Raw genomic sequence first — 18873 nt, 5'->3', positions numbered from 1 at the left:
CTATACATAATGTAAGCTGTCGTATACATCTGCATACATCTGGTCCCTCTTATTAAAGTAGGACACTGAAACACACAGCTGAAAATAATCTCTTTAAAGTTCACTTACTTTCACTGTGTTCATCTGTTGATACCACCCAGCTGCCTATGAGCAATGTTTCACTGTCAATCCATCAGTGGTGGTAAAAAAAAAAAAAAAAAAATCAGATCCATTAATTAAAGTTATTAAAGGTTAAAAAGCAAATAACTTCTTCTTCACTACTGCTGCCAACTGTCAATCAAAGCCTGCCTCAGACCACACACTATAACACAGCACCACCCTTTATAATAGGTTTATTAGCTGTAATTTGTGGCTTCACTAATGTGCAATAAATCATTTGTATTTGCTTTGATCACTGGTTTTAAGCCACTGGGAAGAACTACTTTTTGTTCTCCAGGTTGTAAAAGAAAAAACAATCTCAAACTGCAGCTAAATTTAGAATGAATGAAGGGTAATAAAATTAATGGAAAGTACCTCGTTAATATCAGCATGACAGCTAAGGGAACAGTCCGCTTATTATCTGTCTTCTGCGCACAACACAGGTGATGTTAACTTGGATAAACTCCTGTTAAAGTGACCAGCTGAGGTCACCTGCAGCCTGGCTGGACATCTGTTGCTATGGTGATTAATTGACTTGACTTGAGTCTTTTTCTACAGCACCCTAATCAATACACACTTAATGGTGATACTTTGACACCTTGGCTCTTTATGTTAAAAGCAGCCATACAGCAATTCAGAAGTGAATCCCTTCCAGACCAATACATCATAAGTAAAATGTGTGTCAGGAAGAAGCAGCATTTTACCATCGTAGAGGGCTGAAGTGGAGCTAGTTTTGCCTTATGCATTAAGATAGTTTAGTCTTGTGATCAGGACCCTCCGAGGGTTAGTCAGATACATCTGAGGGGTCATGAAATGATTACTGGAAGAGCAAGCAAGAAAAAAATAAAGCTCTAATATGCAGTTCTAACTTGTGGTAGGTTTTCTCTGATGTTTTCTTTGTAAAATTGGCCTCTTTTGGCCTCAAACAATTCAAATTAAAGTTTTTTAAACATTCCTTTTTTTGGAAGCTAAGCATGATTCATCTAGTGATATATAAGAATAATAACCTGATTTTTATTAATGAACACAAGCCAAAAAGGTGTGGGGACACTTGTTAAAGCTTTATTTAAATGTAATCATCCTCTCTGTATCAAAATCAGTCAGTGGGACAACAGAACAAAGAAGAACAAAATCATCTTTCTTATTTTCTTGTATTTTTTGAGGTTATCATTTCACACATATATTAGCAATATGCATTTTTTTTATCTGGTTATTGTTTTTTTTTAAATATTTTGTGTGTAATTTTAACTGAAAATCAACATTTATCTACTTTTAACACATTTTGTTTACCCATTTGTTTCAAAGAAAGAAACTATTTATTATTATTATTGTTATTATTATTATCATTATTATTTAGTATCACACTTATTTTGTCAACATCTGTTTCTTTCTGCAAATAAAACTCTGAAATTCAAATATTGCGTTATAGAGTTCATAATTCCAACCGTCAGCGTTAACATGAACGCAACATATAAAAAAATGCGAAGTACCCGCCCATCTCTGCGGTCACCTGATGCAGCAGCGTCGACTCTAATTGGCCCATGCCACCTGTCGATCACAAACTCACCACGTGGTTAATAATAACATGGGTGGGCTCGAGGGGGCGGTGGTGGACTGTCAGCGAATTATTTGGGAACATGGAGCCACGCATGGATGAAGTTAAGTAATGATTCATCTCGCGGGTTGAAAACGTTAATTTTTACTTTTTGGTAAAACAGCTCCAGTGACGTTTGCAGCCCAACCGGAGCTCGAGCGGGTGACCTTTGGTTTGCCGTTGCCGTGTCGGAGCGCGAGACACCCGGGGAGGAGCGGTGGCGACAAACGTTCACGAGCTACCGAGTAGCTCAGTAGCGGTTAGCCATCAGGAAGAAGTGTCACCGCCTGCACCAGCGCTCTCTCTCTCTCTCTCTTACAGGGGCGAGAAGGAGCCAGTCTGTGGTCATGGCTACCCTCGGTAACTCTGGGGCTGTTTCCAGTCCCATGGTGATCCTGGCGCCCAAGACCAAAACGAAAAAGAAGCACTTTGTTCAGCAGAAGGTGAAAGTGTTTCGAGCGAGCGACCCCGTCCTGAGCGTCTTCATGTGGGGCGTCAATCACTCGGTGAGTCAGTGGAAGCTAACGTTGCACTACATGCTAATGTTAACGCCGAGAGGAACCGCACCGTATCACTGTGCGTGTCTGTGCCATGGAAATTAGGTTAGCAGAGCTCAGCTAGCATGAGCGTTAGCAAGCGAGGCTAGTGTCACAGCGATATCTGTGACCGGTCAGATAGATTCCTGGACTACCAGAGGGGTCATCCGCAGAAAACACTGCTGTTTAGACCACATATCGACAGGTGGAGGGCAGCTGGCCACAGACACACACACACATATCTAAATATGAACGTCACAGTATTTGCTAACAGCTATTATGATGTCATTCAAATTACATGGACTCACCATTTTTGCTAACAGCTGTCTAAACATATAAGGATTCATCATTATTACAGTTTAATAAGTCATTTTTTTCCTGCCAAGTTCCAGTTTGCCTCGGATTTTTAAATTGTTTTATAAAGTTGGACCTCAGGACGTGTTTAATGTGGATCAAAATAAACATATGAATCAAATAAACTAATGAAAAAAAATGTAAGTATTGGAGTCGACCCACATTTTGATTTACAGAAAACTGATCTGGAATGGTGTTTGGAGATTCTAAGCAAACATTCAAAGAAAGAAACAAGGTGAAAATATTAAAGTTGTTATTATTGTTAATCATTTATATAAAACTTCAAAACACAACATTAAATGCCTTTCACAGGTTTCCAGAGTCAAATATCAGTTTTTTGATTGTATTTGTACTTGAATGAACCCGCTGCTATGATAACCTAATTTCTTGTCAGGGATTAATAAAGACATCTATCTATTTATTACTCAATTTATCCAGTCTACAGTTCAAACTCCAAAGATTCATTTTGAAACTATAGAAAACAAAGAAAATATGAGACATTGTACCCAGAATATTAATGTTTATAACATGTAACATATGTTTGCTTGTAAAAATGGTCTAAACTATTCATAGATGATTAAGAAAGTAGAAGAAGATTTGACTTGATTAATCTACTCATTACTTTGGCTTTACCATTATTAGTAAATGCTGAAATTAAACGTTTTATTCACTCCCCTCTGGGCTGTTAAAGTATTTTGAAGCTTGCATTGATTCCCTTTCCTATTTCCAGATAAATGATCTGAACCAGGTGCCTGTTCCTGTCATGCTGCTGCCCGATGATTTCAAAGCCAACACCAAGATCAAAGTCAACAACCACCTCTTCAACAAGTACGGCGCAAAAATAAGCACATAGCGAAGCAGGACTGGTTGAAATGTAACTAAATTAGACTTGTAAAAAAATGTGCCAGACACTGTCTGGTGATGTTTTCAAGAAACTTGTTCCTCAGAGATATAATCAGTGGCAGTTAGTTCAGAACATAAACAGATGGCATGTTCTCGTTCTGTAGAGTTCGGCAGATGTTTTCTTTCTTCAAGAATTTGTCTACAAGTATGAGTGTGATCAACCAGCTCCTTCTCACTGACCTACCTCCTCTTTTCTTTGCAGAGAAAATCTTCCAGGACATTTCAAGTTTAAAGAATATTGTCCTCAGGTGTTCAGAAATCTGAGGGAACGGTTTGGCATTGAGGATCTGGACTATCAGGTATGTGATGTGATAATCTACTGTTCTGTGTGCAGACGCTGGGCTGTATTTAGAGGAGCTAATTTACCTTAAACTGTGTTTCTTTGCTTTGATGCATCATTATGAAGTAGTTGCGGATTGCACGGTGTAGTGGCTGTAGAGTAATGACACCATTGATGTTAACATTGGTTCCCTTGTCTGCCTCCGGGTGGGAAATCTCCTTGGAACATGAAGGCTGGCACCATTTTAGAATTTAAGAATGAATGAACTCACATTTTGTCCTGTGTTTTTGGTATTTTCTGCTCTAAGGGAAACTCAACAGTCCAGTTGTCTTTGTCTTTGCCACAGAGAAAAGCTGTGGGGGGTAGGGAGAGTTGTCTGTTTTGTACAGTTACCAACATGCATTTTGTTTCTCGTTCTCCAGGTTTCGTTGACGCGCAGCTCACCAATGAGGAGTGTAGATGACCAGGGAGATTGTCTCCTCCTCAACTCCTACGACCGCGCGCTGGTAATCAAGCAAATCTCCAGCGAGGACGTCGCGGACATGCACAACATCCTGTCTGAGTATCACCAGGTAAGGTCTGCGTGGTTGAAGAGAAGGTCTGCCGATATTCTGAAGTTACTCTCTGTCAACAACTCACTTCCTGTATCTGTCACTGGCACTCAGCCGCGAGCTTATTGGTTACTGTTGTGGACTGAAATATTTAAAATGGTGTTTCAGAAATATAGTTTCCAAGTGTTTAGTCAATTGGACTTAATATCAGTAAAATATCTACATGTTGAAAATCAATAATTATATCATGTACAAAGGTGTGTTGTCGATGTAAGCTGGCTACGTTCGCTGTCTTTCGTCAGTTCAGCCCAACTTTGATGCCAAAAGCTACACAATAAACGCAGCTGCTCAAGTTTATGGTGCTGCCGTGGTCACAGGTGGTCAGCTGACTCAGACAGCCTCTTAGTCACAGCTACAGAGAGGCAGAAAAGACGAGAGATGGACTGATATGATTCTCTTTCTGATGTTATGTTTGTTGATGAGGCATTGTTTAGTCACAGGAAGTTACGGGCGTGGCCTGAAATGTCTGCAGATTCTTTTATGCTCTGTCGGTGGGACCAGGACAGCAGGTGTCGGTGAGCATCTGTCGTTTCAGTTGTTGCGTTGTGTCTTGCGCCAGTGATACTAGTCACCTCTTGTTGGCGGCTTTTGGCCCAACTGAGCGTGTAGAATTGGCGGTGGAGCCCGTCGGTGAGAACACGAGAATCTGTGCACAAGAATAGAAGTGAAAAAGAAAGGAGAAGCCCCTCGAGCCTCTCGCTGTAGTATCTATAATTTGACCCATTTTGTGCGGATTCTCCTTTTTTTTTGCCTCTTTCCTTTTTACTAGTGCTATTTACAATATTTTTTTTATCAGGCATATTCTCAGTTAGAAGTGGTTATATTAGCAACAGTGGTGTGAAAAACTGCAACAGTTTGTATGTTCTCAGTCTGGAGTTTTCCTCTATCACTCTGTGAATGACGACTACAGAGTACAGCTTCCTGGTTGTATGGAGAGTTATTTCCTCTCACGGAGACGCAGAGTGTTCAAGCTAGTTGCCGGTCATCTTGTCAGTGTGTTCATGTGCAGCTTTTTGATCGGGACATGGGTGACCTGACCTGATGTCAATACACACAAAAAAGCAGTAGCCGAGGGAGTATCGTGGCGAGTTTTCTGCTCTGATCTTTACTGAAACTGCTTTTAAACTGCGTATTCATGCTCAAATTAACTGAAGCAATTTGGTAATATCATAATGTTCCTGCATTTATCAGGGAGGGGAGTAAGAAATCAATGAAAAATGAGAGTTGTGCTCAAGCTGAACTGAACCTCATTCATTAATTCACTTCAGGTTTTTCAGTCAGCCTCCAGACACGTTCACATCTCACACAGCGACGGGACTGTTCACCTCTCGTCTGCTTCTCTGAACTGTGTACAAAGTCACACATCTACAGCACCGTGTGTCCTACTTTCTATATTTTCTCTTTAACCTTTGTTTGGACCCTTTTGTAGCCAGAAACCCCCGAGAGTGTTTGTCATAGAGTTCCTATAACAAGAACTTCCTAGGGGGATTTTTTTTTTGTTGTTGTTGTATTTTTTTCTGCCTCATAGGTGAGGGAAGTCGACCCAAATATGACTATTTATAGATTTAACGTCTTGCCTGGAGCAGCAAAATGGTGCAGTGAGTTTAACGATGGCATACACATATTAAACCCGAGGATGGCAACAAACATCCGTCCTGCTGAAGTGTCCTTGAGCAAGAGCTTAACCGTGGCATTAAGGTCAAACTGAACCTGGCTGCTGAAAAGCTAAACTGAACGAGAATATATATAAAAAAACAAACAAAAAAAAACAAATGTTAGTTGTTGTTACAGCAGCACTGAGTGAAGGGGACGGAACAAATGCTGTGCTACATTCAAATGCTCCTATCAACACATCTATGTTCATGTAAATAGTAGATAACATTAGAAGCAAAGATAAGAGTAAGGTGACACACTTTTCACCTCTGCTGTGTTTGTTTGTTTGTTATTCGGCCTTATTTCAGTGCCCGGCCTGGTATCAGTGCTCGTGCTTGTGCGGCTGAGTCGCGTGGGTACTTTTTGAAAATTGGGTCTCACTTCGGGCTAAACATACCACCGAGTAAACTTTTGGCTGCTTTGAGCTCCTATTGGAATGTGTAGCCTGTGGTTACGCAGCCTACATAGAACTGGGAGGGTGATGAGGAAAAATGGCAGCTCTGTTTCAGAGTGTTTTTTTTTTTTATTCACTCGGCCCTGAATGAACTCTTTGTTATCAGAGACAAAGTTTCCTTTTTTTTTTTCGTCATGACAGTTTACAGGTTGCCGTTCTGTAAAGGAACAAAAAGAACAAATGAAATATTGAATTACTGGGATGTCTTTGTTTTTCAGCTGAACCGTATCTGCAGAGGAACAAATTATTGAGATTATTTCTAAAGCAGTTGTGCCGGTTGTGCTGTAGAGGGCTTCATCGTTGTGGCTTTTAGGCATTATTTGGATGAATTTTAAGAATGTTGAGGATCAGGTTTTGTGTTTGTTGGCAGCTGCAGGGATTTTGTCTTGAGACCAGCTTTTCATTTCATTGTGTGAGAGCTTCCAAAGAACCAAATCAGTAATTTCTGACCGCACAGAAAAGTAATACTTACTCAAAAACTCCACATTTTTGGGTGAAACTTGGCATCACATGTCTTATGAAAACACTCATAACATTGATGTATTTGTTCAGTTGTTGTTCAAGGCTTCGTTCAGCACATAATGTTGCTTTTAATTTAATGAAATGGTCCATAAAACATATGTCACCTTTTTGGATTCTGTCATTACAGCAAGTGAGCCACAGGTTGAGAAAGCTTGCAAATCATGTAGCTGATCAAAACTAGTGCGCACCAAACAACGACTTGCACTTAAACGTTTGCACAAACCAACAAAATCGGCCTACGTTCAATAGGAGTGGTCCCATCACAGTCATTGAAAAGCATGTGTGATTGTCAGTAGACAGGAGGGGCAGAGCGAGGGCAGATCGTCTATTTCTTAAAATTACATTGTTCTCTTGCACTGATAAAAATGTTTTAAGTACGAAATGTTAAAGTGGCTCCAGTGGCGTCTGTGTTCAGGAACACAAATGCAAACTACAAGCTTGTCGTCCCTCTCACTGGATGCAGACTTTTCACTTTCCAACATATTCAGCTGCCCTGAATGACAAGTTGCAGCTTCATTGACAAAAACAGGATCCTGATTGGCTCTCCAGCACTTTCACTGAACTCCTGGCTCATCCTGAAACGCTGTACCTGGGTTTGAACCCCGGCTCTCTGCGCCACCTGAGCCAAGTCAGTTTTAATTTGTGTAACGCCAATTCACAACAAAAAAAGTTATCTCACTCTCCAATTTGGAGTCAGTCCAGACCGTACTCTGTAATGTATTTATTTACAGAGAACCAACGTTTCCCCCATGAGCTCGCACTTGGCGACAGTGGCGAGAGAAAAAAAAGTGGATACACAAAACAGTGTTCAGACATTTAGAGTGATGTCTTTTAAAATCCTGCCCGTTCACTTCAGGGGACGCTGAATGAGGTCAGTCCGAAGTGAGAGTCTATTTTAACTGGCTGCCAGTGAGCACGGCTAACAACCTAACCTGGATAACACTCAGTAACTGGCTTACAATCAAAGCAGCATTTGAAAGTAGCTGACTGTCCTTCTACTCTTTTACTGTATTCTACTGTTTCTATGCCCGTGACTGTATTCCTCTTTCTGCACTGACATGCAAATCCGCTGTTGTTTCCTCTCTGCAGCACATAGTGAAGTGTCACGGCAGCACTCTGCTGCCACAGTTCCTGGGTATGTACCGGGTGAGCGTGGACAACGAGGAGACGTACCTGATCGTCATGAGGAACATGTTCAGCCACAGACTGGTGGTACATAGGAAGTACGACCTGAAGGTGAGGAGGAACTGCACGACAAACAGTCTGACCTTTTTTAATCGCACGTCCTATTTTCTCATCACTGCAATGTGGAAGTCCTGCAGAAACCGAGGTGCTAACAACCTGCTTATTCATGGCTTTTTGAACAGAAGTGTTTAAGATGTGAAGTATCCAAAGGGGAAATTCAGATGTTGCAGCAGCACGTAGACAGAAATAAGTACAGATAGAAAGTAAAAGATAAACAATGCTAATAATAGGGATGAAAGTATAAAATGTACAAGATTAGTTGAACTCAAAACTTGCCATGGGGAAGAAATTGAACCGCTAGACATTTTAAAGATATTCGTTAATGATGCTTGATGTGCACTTACTGTGATTTTGAACTTAAGATCTTCAGATTTCGCCTTTACATTGCACAAAAATGAATGTTTACAAGGGTTGGTACATCACACTGATCCCAACAACTGTAGCTGACTTCCACAGACACGTTATAAGCGGTGCTACCATCATTATGTTAGACTGTCTGTTTTAATGTGTAAATATGATCTAGTATGTAATGTAATAAACCGTGTGATTCAATCAAGCATTAGATTCTCTGTTTTCAGTCAAAGTATTTATACCAGTTTGTTCTTGCAGGGCTCTCTGGTGGCTCGTGAAGCGAGCGACAAAGAACGGGTAAAAGACACATCTCGTATCCACATTTTAAATTATGAAGTGACCAGCTGTCTCCGCCTGAAGGCATGTGTCTGAATATGTATTTTTACTCTTGAAGGGAAAGGAGCTTCCTACCTTCAAGGACATGGACTTCAGGAACAACATGCAGAAGGTGTACGTAACGGAGGAGCAGAAGGAGAAGTTCATGGAGAAAGTCAACAGAGACGTGGAGGTACGTGACGCCTCGCTGCTGTTGCACTTCTCCGCCACACGGAGGCAGCATCAGCTCATCAGGGATGAACCGGTGCAGCGATGCCATTTTGGCCGCAGGAGGATGGATTCATTTTTTACTAGTTTAACAACCTCAACATGATTACCAGATTAATTTTCAACTGTTTTAGTTAAAGTTTATATTGTTTTTTCAGAGCGAAATGCCCAAAAAACATAATTGTTGGACATTTGTCTTTGATATTGTTTATGGAAGTCCATCTACAGTAGCAGTGGGAATAAATTACATTGGCAATCAATGAATAAACTGCCGTATTTTACATTCTATCTTCTATTACAGTAAATCTGTGTTTTCTGTTTCCCAGTTTCTGGTGAGACTGAAGATCATGGACTACAGCCTGCTGCTCGGTATCCACGACGTGGGTCGAGCTGAACGGGAGGAGGAGGAGGGCGAGGAGGTCTCCAACGAGGAAGAACCGGAGGTGGAGAACGGCCTGGCAGCGGGCGCCACGGTGGGCTCTTACGGCACCTCTCCAGAGGGAATCGCTGGTTACATGTCCGCCTGCAAGCCACTGGGGCCCGGGGAGTTCGACCCATACGTGGACGTGTATGCAATCGGGAGCTGCCCAGGTGAAAACTCGGCTCAGGCCTCAAAATAAGACTAATCAAAGTAAAGTTCAGGTCTGATAATATATTTTGAATCTGTACATAATGTGTCCAACAGTGGCTGTGTCTCAGTTCAGGGTCTGCATCCTTCGAAGGCCGCATTTGAAGGTCAATTATGTCACAACACCGCGCGAAGCCTGTCCCAATTCGAAGGCTCCTCCAAATGCAGCCCACAAATGCTCCTTCCTTTCCTTCTTTTTGGAGGATGCACGGCTACAGTCCTTCGTGGCCTCACATATCCCAAGATTCTTTGCGCGCCCGAAAAAGAAGAAAGAAAGAGAGAAAATGGCGACATCGCGTGGTGTAGATCGTCACTTTCGTGGGCCTGGGCGGCAGATATCATGATGTAAGGGGTAAAACATCTGGTGACGCAACCAGGAAATGCTCCGAAGGCTCGACCGTCATATTTAACAACGGCTGATGCGGTTAACGTCTTTGAAGACAGCAAAGGTCGGGTCCTTCAGAGGATGCAGACCCTGAACTGAGACACAGCAAGAGTTATAGGAGGGCTAGACAAGCAGACTGCTTTTCAAAACCTGGTGCCTACATTACCCACGATGCAACTCAGCCACCGAGTGACATCACTGGAACTTACTTATCAGATTACATGTAGCTTCCTCTGGAGCCAGAGAAGGTTTTATATGACTATTACATATGCAGTAGTACTCCCCAAGACAAATGTGGTGGAGTTGCCCTTTAAATCTACCTTGTCCTCTTCTTCCTCCATAATGTCCATGTTTTATAATTTCAGCTTAACTATCAGCATCCAGGTCATCTGGAGAGTTATGATATTGGTTTTGATATTCACTTCTAACAGGGATCTTTCATCTTTATGATTGTTGCCACGAGGCCCGTCACTGCCGGTACAATACTGTCAGTCCAGGCCCGATAACATCACCCTGATTGTTCTCTGCCTTTCATCCCAGGAGCCCCTCAGCGGGAGGTCTATTTCATGGGCCTGATTGACGTACTTACTCAGTACGACACAAAGAAGAAAGCCGCTCATGCAGCAAAAACTGTCAAACACGGGGTGAGTAGCACGAGCGACAGGAAGGAAAGAGGTGGAGGGCTGCTGTCAGGCTGCTCAAAACACCGAGTCGTACCTGCACGGAGGGCGATGTTTGATGTTTCCTCTCCTGTCATGTCATAAAGCGCACGATGTGGAGAGACGATGCTGATGACCTCTTTCTGCTCTCTGTCTCCTTCCTCCTCTGTCTTTTGCTGCAGGCTGGCGCTGAAATCTCCACAGTCCACCCCGAGCAGTACGCCAAACGGTTCCGCGACTTCATCTCAAACATTTTTGCGTAACACTCAGCTATGAACACTGCCATAAGTCGATCCAACTGAGAGCTATTCGTCTATTTTATCATTGACCAAAAAAAAAAAAAAAATAGGACGCACACGGATCATTATTTAAGTGTGGTGATCTGAGGCGAGACTACTTAACATTGTAGCAATATAATGTACTACTTCTGATGCATATATTTATTTTTAAGATTTAAGAAGCATTTCTTCTAGATATTAAGCACTCTTAACTGAATAACTTTGGAGATGTAGGGTACATGGAAACAAACTGCTGTTGATCAGTGTTGGAAGTGTTAGAAGCACGTCAGTGCAAGATCAAATATTATTTTTCTTTCTTTTTTTCTTCTTTTTTTTTTTTTTCTTCAGTCTGGGTCCTCAGGCATGAACTGAACTTAGAAGGAGTGTTTTGAAGTTTTGGGTGATTGATTTTATTTCTTTCTTAAAAGTTAGATGAGAAGATTAAAGCCAGTAGCATTATGGAATTTATTTATTTATTTTTTTTAATTGAAAGCACCTGTGTTGTTTGTTGCGTTCATGAGGTTGCATGTGGATACACAGTCGCATTATTCCACTGTTCAACAGGTGGCGCTAACACGCTAAACACGCTAAAATAATTAGCTATGCACCAACAGAGGCAGTGAAGAAGAAGAAAAGCGCACGTTAGTAAACATGGGGTGCAGTCGATTAGTCGAACAAAGTCCTTTTATTCTTCCTGAACACTTTTTATCTTGACCTCGATGGAAAACATAAGGAGATCTGAAAAGAAAACTGATGCTGAGTGAACCCGGCTGCATTTACACGAATCAATTAACCATTTGTCGCCGGATGATTGGTGCATCTTGTTGAATGTTGCTACTGCAAGAGATTGTGGGACGTCATTGTCCTTTTCATAAAAGTGTTTTTCTATACTTTAGGAGACAAAGGAAGCATCGACACAACTAGCTTTTATCACCGCAGCTACTTCTAGGTCATTTCACTCACGGTGTGTTCAAGTGGTGTCTGAATAATCGGGAAAAAAACAACTTTAATATCAGGGAAAATTTTAGTACACGATGGGGCTGCAGGATATAATTTGGTTTTCAGAGATAAATATATATTGTGATAGGAAATAATATTGGAATTGTCTCTGAACAGCTCACTGTGGAAAGAATTAGTCTTTCTGGAGTGATTGGAGTAGTTTTGTCCCTGCAGGACTGAGAGTGATTGTGGTTCTGTTGTGTATGCAGAACCTGCATGTCTAACAAACTGCCATGTAACCAAAAACCTTCAAATCTGACTAAATCATGTTGCATCGGGGAGACTTTACTTGTAGATTAATCATTGAAAATTAGCATCGTGCCAGTTTTCCTTTTGTACCAAGCAGCAAAAAATGTGTAGCAGGTTTGTTTTCCTCACCTGACGTGATTTGATTACAAATCCAGTCAGAAGAACGACTGAGCAAACTTGAGGAAAGAGACCTTTTTGGAGGAGCACATGAATTCAACATCCTGGAGCAATAAAATACAAAACCTCCACAGGGCGTCTTTTAGATATGTTGTAGGAGGACGAGGAGACAGTTAGCATTGATACTGGAGACAGTTTGTCTCTAAGGACATGAGAGGATTCCTGCACAATGTGTTGTTTTTGGGTTTTGCGCGGATTAAACAAATGAGATGTTAATCAGTGAGCTGTAGAGACGCTCGTAGGTGGATGTTGTTACCTTTGGACAGACTAAGCTAGCTTTCTCCCTTTGCCTCAACTCTTTATGCTAAGCTAAACAACATCTGGCTGGATCTTCTCATCTAACTCTTGGTAAGAAGTAGAATTCTGTTTCCCAAAATGTCAAACCATTCCTTCGATCTTAGAATAATGAATAAACTTTAATAGAGATGGGTGTTAAAATAGTGGTAGGTTAGACTCCACAGGGAGGGATGATGTTATTTATCTGTTGAAGGAGGCCATTTGAATGTTTAGAGTGCCAAACATGTGGGATCAGATTTTTTAATCCAGGCGGGATTTGCAAATGATTAAATCAGCTTTATTGTGTTCAGAGAACCATAATTAGAAAGGATCAAATCCAGGTTTCTACCAAAGTCTAAAATTTAATATAAAATGTACAGAACAGCTTTGTTAATTGACTCGTTGGACGTGTGGTTTTCAGATACAAAGCACACAGTATATTTTTCAAGCCTGTAAAGATTTTTTTTGCAGCCCTGCATCTCATAGTTACAAACAGCCTGCGAAGAGAATCTGGACCGGGCTCAGGATCAGTCCTGCCTTTTTTTTTTTTTTCTTTTTTTGAATGAAGAACGTCTCGTGTCGACTTCTAACTCGACATCGAAAACGAGCCCATCCATCTCTATTCTGGACACACTCCCTTTTCTGAGCATTGTGTAGTGCTTTGTGCATTTAAATGGCAAATGTGCGCTATGTGAATCATCGTGATAGGATAAGATATAAAGACTATAGCAATAGAACTAGGAACTATTGTCTGTGTATTGTAATGATGTTTGAGATTTAGTGATAACCAAGGTACTGTGTAAAAAACAAAACAAAAAAAAAATGTTATTGACAGTAACACTACATCTGAGTAGCTTGTGCAGTTCGCCTTAACACAGTGACATGAAACAGCTTTCCTAAAAACACTATGTAGGCAGCGTAGATACAGGAGACTCTGTATGATGCCTCATCCTCTGATGATTGCACATGTTGTATTTTTGCAAATCAGCTTTTGGACCAAAATATATTTTACAAAGAACTTCTGAAAAGTGTTGTGACTGGTTATTTACTTGGGGAAAATGTCCGTGTGGGCGTCTTCATGACGACATGCGCGAACAGATGTGTTTTCCTGCTGGTGTAATTCAGTCGGTTCATATTTTGTCTGACGTATATTCTTCATAAACTATCGGACCGATTCTGTAAAGTCTGGACAATTTCTGAACTTAAACTTGTGACCTGTGAGGAGACAAAAACCCAGATATAAATGCTCAATCAGTCAGATTTGTTGCCGTAATTAGAAGTGGTGTTAGAGTCTGGTTTATTCCGGGAGATGACGACTCTAAACCTGCCTGATACGATGACATAAGAAGTTTCACAGGTTGCTTTTATTTACAGTTTATTTCAGCTGTTTGTCAGGTGCTTCAGCTCCACAGTTTATCTTTGGTTCATGTTCAAAAAGATCCTCAGAGGTTGGCTGAATGAAATCCTCCACTAAAGAAGACGTATTGTAATTGCATCATATCATAGAAAGCAGTGACTTTCACCTTACACCAGAATACAGATCTGTGAGACTCCTCAACTCAACATCAGCACTCGGATATAAATACGTTTTGATTTTAGGGGCCAGAACAGTGACACTGAAAAATGACCAGACATCTTTAAAAAAAAAATCACTATCACTGATAAAAGACTGACATGAGGGACACTCTGAATATTGAACACCGTAAAACATCAAAATCACCAAAAATCTAAATAAATGAAATAATTTTGACGTCTGTTTTATTTGTCAATGTAGTTTTTTGTCAGTGCTAAATATTTGTTTCAGTGCTAAAACAACTTTTTTACAAATACACCCATTTCAGTGTATGGAAGCCCAGAGGGGACAAGTGAGACATTTTCTTTTTCATGTGTGAAAGACTGAAAAAAAAAAAATTTTTCACTCGTCTCGACACATAAAAAACATCTTTAGAACTCAGAAAATGGAGCACTGGAAAAGAAAAATGTCTCACTTGGCCCCTCGAGGCTTCCATATGAATGTTTTTCCTTTTGTGAGTTCAGATTTTTGTTTTCAGTGTTCACCGTCACTCTTCTGGCTCCATATCCAACCTGGTTAAGTCTGAATCATAACCAGTTAAAAGTTAAAAGTGCTGTTTGCTAAAAGAAAAGACACAAAGCATCCAAACCATCAGACGAGTCGGCTCGTCAGCCTTCAGTCTACAATCCCATCAGCTGAACTGTGTTTACACTAATTAGCAGGTGTCAGTCTTCTCTTTTAGCATGTACCTTGATTAGGTGATGTTTCAGCCCTCAGGCCTTCTTCAGGATCAACACACGCTGACAGTCAAGCACTCGTATTATATACGTCACGTAACACATGAGAGTGATCAGGCAGTCAAGCTCCAACACTCAACAATCAGGAGGACGATTGTGTCGAGCTGAAACATCCTCTAATGAAAGAAAACTGCACGTGGATCCAGAGTGTGTGACAGAAATGATGTTTTATACATATATATGCAATAAATAGCAACAATTTCACAAAGATTAAGGACATAAAAGAAAATCTGCAGTCAAAATATTGTTACATAGTGTCTTTTTTTCTGCTCCAAAGCTGCATTTAACAGGCTGGATGTGAACGTGGCTGCAAGGAAGTGAAAAACTTTTTAAACGACGGATATTTTGTTGACTTCCTGAGCAGCTCTAACACTCAGCAACATCTAAATGAATAAGTGGTGCTGAGTCTCCTGAGTGTTTCTTGGCTGTTCAGGACAAATTTCAACCCAGTTTACTTAAAAAAAACATAAGTGATCGTTGAGGCTTCGAATACACAAACGAATAACTTCAGAAACTAAAAAGGATTTTACAGGGTTGTGAATTAATGTTATGTTAGCATTTAGCTGAGAGTGTAGCCTCACTGTGCTGCTTGTATAGTCGTTCACCTACAATTAAAGGTAGTTTTCCTGCAGCTGAGCGGTTTCTGCAGGCCAGAGTTTCAGGTCCACTGTAGCTTGTTTGTCATCACAGTTGTTTTAATCCACTCTCAGATAACGTGCTGATGGGGGGGGTCAGGGACTGCTGAGCGTCTCACTCTTTCCAGGAGATGTGTTTTTGCTGACTGGTTCCTTCCTGTTTCATCAGAGGAGGCAGAATTTTGCTGACTGGTTCCTACATGTTTCACCAGAAAAACCTGAATGGATGCAGACAATGGGAGTCAAGGCAGGATGAGCAGCAAGACAGAAGGAGGGCGTCGTTGAAGGGGTCATTAAGCTGCAAACTGCTGACGCCTCCGGAGAGGCAGCAGGAACACCGCCAGGAGGAGTCCAGGGAGCAGATCCCATTAATCAGTGTGAATCACAGCCAACACAAACGTTCCTGCGCTCACTGCGTGCGTGCGAGGCTGAACTCGAGTCGTGACCCGAACGAGCCCGTCTTAGCTTAACCCCCCTCGATCAGGGGTTTGATAAACTCTGTGGAACATTTTGTGCCCTGTCATCGCTGACTCGGGGCTGAAAGTGAGGCCCGTCTGCAGCTCGGCGTCTGCAGCGCTGAAAATGCGTTGAGAATGTAGGATGTGTGTGTGTGTGTGAGTCCGTCTGGGTTAAAGAGCCTCCTTCCTCAGTGAGGCTGACGAGCCCCAGGCCTCCCACCTCCTGCACACACTCCTGCCTGTCACCCACAGCGCTTCCTGGCATTGTTCTCGGCTATGTGGGGCCCGTTTTACTGTTTCTGCACCATTTCTACCAGCAAAATACATTCACACAGGAGGATGGATTCACTGAGAAACTCTTGAAACCGAGTGTAAGATGAAATGTCTCTGACGCTGATGATTAATGATGATTTAAAAAAGTCTTAATCGACAATAAGTCGACACAATACATCAAAGATTACTTTACAATAACACATTACAGATACTTTCTTTTCAGATATATCCAATAAAACACAAAACACTTATTAAGATACTTTAAGAAATATAAAAAAGACATTTGACACAAGCTGATATCACGTTTTAGCCATTTAGTCGCTTCAGTATTGATCGGATTTTGTTCTGCAAGTCATTATTTTGTGCTATTTCATTTTAAAATTCAACAGCTTTGTTTACTTTATCTGATCTTTTAGCTCCTAATGTAGTTGCCTCTGATTTTATATCAAACACAGATCATGTCAGCAGTTACAACAGTCTTCTAAAGGAAGAATGTTCAGCATATGTCATGTTATTAATGATTAATTGGTAATCTATTTTTAATTTGATCGATTAAATTAAAAAATCTGATGAAGCGACATGTTACTGCTCCCTCTTTATTTTAATGTAACTGTTTTAGTCATATTCTGGTTCTGGTTGCCGACCCAGAAGAGAAGCGCTCGTCTGCACATCTTCCATTTTTCAGATATGATTCAGGTTTTTATAACCCCAGAAATCCAAATGGACGGACGACAAGGCCAGATTCTATACTGTCTGTACACGAGCCGTAAACAATTTTTATTCCTCTTGGGCGGATTCTTGAAGGTCTGTGTAAAAGTGATATCAACCTCCTGAGGATTTTATGAGTGCTAGTAAAAAAAAAAAAACTGTCTGGCTTCACAGAAACTCCTCCACCTTTGTAAAGACACAGTGAACTACGTCTGCTGCATAGAGGAGATTATTTACAACATCCACCTACAGAATAATGCTCAGCAAGACAGCAAAGAGTACGTCTACTGAAAATATTAAAACATGAACAACAAATGATAATACAAGTTAAAACAATAACTACACAATGTCAATTAAATAAAACATAGTACAATATTAAAAAATATAGTTTAATAATAATATTAATAATCATTAAATCATCATCAAACTTTGAATTTGTCCAATACTTTGGTTTGTACACAAATACCCGCAAAACTAACCACAAATGTTAGCATGCTAACACTTGAAGATGGTAAATATGCTAATCATTACACCTGTTTAGCATCGGCATGCTAACATTGCTACTGTGAGCATGTTAGCACAGTGTTAGCATTTAACTCAAGTCTCACAACAGCCTCAAAGAGCTGCGAGGTAGCACATAGCTAAGTTTTGTCTTTAAAGGGGGATGACGTAGTTTCATCCTCTAAACACTGTTTGAGACTAAAAAAGGTGGCGGGGTCCGCCACATATAAACAATGATACAGTATGAAGTTATGTTGTCCTTTAAGGTCAGTTTGTTTATTCAGTTTAATCAAAACTAAATGTTTTGTTTAAGTTTGTTTAGGCATTAAACAAAAATGACAGTCGATGAAGATCTTTCTCCCCTGGTTAAAATCTCTTCCCCAAATCTACATAATGCTCCTTTAATATTCGCAGCGGTGCTTAAAGGAACGTGTGGTGAGCTGTACCGCGTCTGTTAAATCCAAAATAACATCCTCATGGTGTTCTTACATGTCAGTTTTCTTTCTGTTTTGGTTTGAATGTTTCTTTGTTAAAGGAACAATTCACCCATAAATCTGAATTCAGTTATTTTCTAACAAAAACACAACATTTCTGCACATGAGATCTCAAGCTGATTTACACGCTTTGTTTCAGTTGGAATCTTTAATGCAGCTGCTGAGCTAAAAGCGTTAGCATGCACGACCGTGTCGAGGGTGCAAGTAGCAGCTAATCAAACCGGGATCTCAGAGCTTCCACAGGCTTGGATGACGTCCGACGAGCTTTATGGAGACGTTTTATATTAATCTGGTTTCTTTATTCTAACGCTGCAGCTCTGTTCTGTTCTGTGAAGCTCCAGAAATGTTTTGTGGACGAGGAAACTTCACCTGACTTTCCACCGACGTGGTGCTGAGGAGATAACGACTGAATTCTCTTTTTTGGGGGTGAATTTATTTCATTGGTCTCGTTCTGTTACTCCCACATGTATTGATCAGGTCATTTGATAAACATGTTTTTGTCTGTATACAGTTTTTTTTTTTTTTTTCCAACTCCCCAGGACTCACTGAGGATGTCCTGTTAGATCTGTGTGTGTGTGTGTGTGTGTGTGTGTGTGTGTGTGTATGTGTGTGTGTGTGTGTGTGTTCATGAGAAATGGGAGGGTAGAAACTCGTGGCTG

General features: G+C 40.9%; 1 protein-coding gene across 1 annotated transcript; it reads left to right on the top strand.

Moving 5' to 3' along the window:
* The first annotated feature begins 1693 nt into the window (after positions 1-1693).
* Positions 1694-13863, top strand: pip4k2ca (phosphatidylinositol-5-phosphate 4-kinase, type II, gamma a). The gene is made up of 10 exons (XM_037104764.1): positions 1694-2238; positions 3353-3450; positions 3728-3824; positions 4228-4377; positions 8135-8281; positions 8900-8938; positions 9036-9149; positions 9511-9775; positions 10738-10841; positions 11039-13863. Exons 1-10 carry the CDS (start codon positions 2080-2082, stop codon positions 11117-11119), a joined length of 1254 nt encoding a protein of 417 aa, XP_036960659.1. The 5' UTR covers positions 1694-2079; the 3' UTR covers positions 11120-13863.
* The last annotated feature ends 5010 nt before the right edge of the window (positions 13864-18873 follow it).

This window comes from Acanthopagrus latus, chromosome 7 (assembly GCF_904848185.1).
Source record: "Acanthopagrus latus isolate v.2019 chromosome 7, fAcaLat1.1, whole genome shotgun sequence".
NCBI lineage: Eukaryota > Metazoa > Chordata > Actinopteri > Spariformes > Sparidae > Acanthopagrus > Acanthopagrus latus.
This window is presented reverse-complemented; position numbering and strand designations above follow the sequence as displayed.

What these genes read in the sequence shown, in the direction of transcription:
- pip4k2ca (XM_037104764.1), top strand. Translation starts at nt 2,080, where the DNA reads ATGGCTACCCTCGGTAACTCTGGGGCTGTTTCCAGTCCCATGGTGATC. An exon ending in TTGAGGATCTGGACTATCAG is followed by an intron (nt 3,825 to 4,227) that starts GTATGTGATGTG and finishes CTCGTTCTCCAG; the next exon opens with GTTTCGTTGACGCGCAGCTC. An exon ending in AAGTCAACAGAGACGTGGAG is followed by an intron (nt 9,150 to 9,510) that starts GTACGTGACGCC and finishes TCTGTTTCCCAG; the next exon opens with TTTCTGGTGAGACTGAAGAT.